This window comes from Protomyctophum bolini (genome assembly GCF_963924005.1).
Source record: "Protomyctophum bolini genome assembly, chromosome: 18".
Taxonomy (NCBI): domain Eukaryota; kingdom Metazoa; phylum Chordata; class Actinopteri; order Myctophiformes; family Myctophidae; genus Protomyctophum; species Protomyctophum bolini.
Window position 1 is genome coordinate 37,854,835 of NC_137879.1, and position 3,692 is coordinate 37,858,526.

At 49.6% G+C, this 3,692-nt stretch overlaps 1 protein-coding gene across 1 annotated transcript; it reads right to left on the reverse strand.

Moving 5' to 3' along the window:
* Positions 1-544: 544 nt before the first annotated feature.
* Positions 545-2,647, reverse strand: LOC308332720 (noggin-3-like). Its single transcript, XM_080788755.1, has one exon. The coding sequence runs from the start codon at positions 2,001-2,003 to the stop codon at positions 1,068-1,070; it is 936 nt and encodes a 311-aa protein (XP_080644881.1). The 5' UTR covers positions 2,004-2,647; the 3' UTR covers positions 545-1,067.
* Positions 2,648-3,692: the final 1,045 nt, after the last annotated feature.

Sequence of the window (3,692 nt, forward strand, 5' to 3'; positions counted from 1 at the left end):
CGAACCATAATAAGAGCTGTTACCGGGTCACGTCCAGGCTGCGCAAGCACTGGCTCAGCAGCCTGCTGCATGATTAGGTATAGGTCAGTACTTTTATATGCACTACTGTACTTTCTTTTTGTATTGATTGCTCGCTTTGGGCGGCTGTGGCTCGGCTCAGGAGGTATAGAGCAGGTCGTCCAATGGGTCGGCGGTTCGAATCCCGGCTATGTCGAAGTGCCCTTGGGCAAAGACACTGAACCCCTAATTGCTCCTGATGTGCTGGTTGGTGCCTTGCACATGGCTTCCGCTGCCATCGGTGTTGTGTCCCATGTTGTTTGTCTTTTTTGTGTGATTTTTTTTAATGTGATATGGACTAAATTCAGCATCACTATAACTTCCTCCATGTTTTGCCTCCAAAGGTCAATTAAATCCACGTTTTGTTAATTTAATTTTGAATGGGGGGGGAAAAAAAATTGCTCAGAAAGCCTTCGGTGTGTCTGTATTTTAATAAGCGCTTTTCTCATTGTAAATATATAAAAAAAAAAGATACAACAGGACACAATCAAGATGCACTTCACAAATACAGTAGACTTGATTATTATTATTATTAGCAATACTGACCTTTTTTTATACAAAGTTGTGTCACACAAAATTATAAGAAAATGGCACGACATCAAATATACATACATTCTTGCACTTTGTACACATAAGTGCATGTATAGAAATCAATCACGAGTCACGACATATAATAATATTAACATTATTATATATATTAATGAATTAATAATAATTCATCGTCAATATCACTTTAATGATTTTTTTTTAAAAACATGTATTGCAGTCTTTCTCTTGGACCTTTATAGGTGTCAATTTGAACCAAATTAAGGCCTCCATTTCTGCACCCTGAGGGTGCAGAAATGGAACCAATTAAGTGGACCCTTGCAGATGCAATTGCGTTCCATTTCTATATTACACTCTCTGGGTTAAATCAAATGTATTATTTCTCTTGGGACCCTTAATAGGGGTCTGCTGCATGCACACAATGGAACCAAATGGACGCTTCTCCCCCCCATACATACATGCACTCAGTTGGGGCAGGAGCACTTGCACTCTGAGATCACAGGGTACTGCACGGGTATCCACGCGCACCTCAGCGGCGGCTTATTGTTGTTGTTATTATTATTATTATTACTATTATTACTGCCGTTCTTGTGCGCCTGCACGCAGCGCCACCGGAGGATGGTGACGTGGTGAGTCCGGGCGGGCCGGCAGAGCATGCCCTCGGGCACCGAGCACGAGCGCCGGTGTCCGCAGCTGCCCGCGCGCACGTAGCGCGGCCAGAAGCGCGCGCCCAGGTCGCTCCAGGCGTGCGCCACGGGGCAGTGCGCGTACGACCACAGCCACAGCTGCAGCCGCCGGCGGAGCTTCTTGCTCGGCTTAGTGTGCGCCTTCTTGTTGTTGTGGAGGTGGAGGTGGTGCTGCGCCGCCGCCTGCACCTCGAAGTCCATGGCCTTGATCTCCTTGGGCATCAGCCCGGAGGGCTGCTTCATGTTGTTGCTGCTGCCGCTCGACGGCTGCCTCGGGCTCAAGTTCAATTCCGAGTCCGAGGCGGAGGAGGAGGAGTCCGGGGCGGTGTCGACGCTCGCCGCTGATTTGTCCCCCGTAGTGCCTTGTTGCTGCTCCTTCTCCTTCTCCGCCGGCGGCGAGGAGACGGACATGAAGGCCGGGTCGAAGTGGTGGCCCAGCGCGGCGCGGAGCTCCGTCTCGTTGAGGTCCCTGTCGCGCGGGTCCAGCACGGGGTCCGGGTCCTCGCGGAGCTCCACCAGGGGCAGCGTGTCGCTGGGCACGGGCCGCAGCAGGTAGTGGTGACCGTGGTGATGGAGGTGGTGGTAGTGCTGCTGCTGCCCACCCTGCTGGTGATGGCACATCACGCCCGATCGATCCTCGACGCCATAGCCCAGCAGCAGCGACAGCACCAGCGTGGACAGAGCCGCCAGATAGGACCAGTTATTGTCCATCATCTCTCGTTTTCTCTCTCAAATTAAAGTCCAATATAAACAAACTCTCTCTAGTCTATAGACAATCCCCCGCGCGTATCTCCGTATATAGGACCGTCCGCTCGCGAGCCACGCTCCTCGCGCGAGACGGACAAGCTCTCCTCTCCCGCGGGAGGTCCAAATAAAAATATCCGTATTATATGCAAAAAAGGCTTAAAAAGAAATAAGACATATATAAAGCAAAGGGAAACGGTCCCCTTGAAAAGGATCAACTCCACAGTCGAAGCCACATGCACCGGCGAGTCCTATTTAAAACAAAGTTTCATTAAAAAAAAAAAGTTTTCAAAGTCCCATAAAACGGTGCCACCCTGCATGCACACACACAGCTAGCTGTCATGATGATGCGACGCCGCGGGCACAAGGAGGAGTGCTCCCCGGCGCTGCTGCTGCCTCGGGCACCGGGGAGAGGGTTTAAGGCAAGCAGCACGGCCCGGTCCACGCGGGCATGTTCCCCATGCCCACATGGTGAGCGTCATGTGTTATATATCCCGGGGTGGAACCGGGACTTCTCCTCCGGTCCACCCTTGTCCTGTGTCCTGTAGTCCACTGTGTCCAGTGTCTCCCCGCGAACCTATACTCTTTTGCACGAGCTGAGCCCCGAATGGACTGTCCTGACTGACTGAGACCGGACAGTCATATACTCCTAATCCTAGCTGTGTGTGTGTGTGTGAGAGAGGTTGTAGGCCTATGTGTGCTCTCTCGCTCTCTCTCTCTCTCTCTCTCTCTCTCTCTCTCTCTCTCTCTCTCTCTCTCTCTCTCTCTCTCTCTCTCTAACCACAGTCAACAGCACACTGCACACTTTATATCTCTCTCTCTCTCTCTCTCTCTCTCTCTCTCGCTCTCTCTCTCATAGTGCAATGAAGTGCATAGTGTTTGTCCTAAACAGGCACTAAAGAACATTCAAATGGTGATACTGCTCAACTACTAACGTTTATACTAGTGTGTGTGTGTGTGTGTGTGTGTGTGTGTGTGTGTGCAGAGAGAGAGAGAAAGTGTGTGTGTGTGTGTGTGTGTGTGTGTGTGTGTGTGTGTGGCCCAACTCTTTATATATAGGTCTATTTAAAATAGCAATATCTTACAGTTCTGCTTCTGCTCTTTTTGAACCTTTAGGGGGGAAAGCAATTCTGTAATCATTTTGGATATATAAAAAAATAAATAATAATAATTCTAGTGGTTTTTTTAATAGAAAAAAAAAAGATGTTTACTTGCAACCCAAATGGGTCCTCGTTCTGAAAATGTGTTTGGTCAACACTGGGACGTGGTGCTCGTCTCTGATTGGAGGAGGAGGTGTCACATGCATGGGACGAGGACGGGACAGGAGCAGAGCCGAGCGCTGTCTGCAGATTTATATATACTTAACTCTTATACGATGGTGTCTTGTGTGTGAAAATGGAAGATCTACAAGCTCACGACCGCAAGTGAGACAGACAGGCAGGCAGACAGGCAGGCAGGCAGACAGACAGACAGTTTTTTTCTTTCCCCCTTTTTTTCCTTTTTTTTACGAGGGCGCCTGGTGCCACAGGCCGTGTTTACTCAAGAAGCCCTCAACGTGTGTTCAGACTTATCCCAGACACGGCGAGAACAGGAGCAGCGCAGAGGGGGAAAGTGCCTCTTTTCATTAGGCTACTGATATTAAGAGTGTCCCACCGCCCT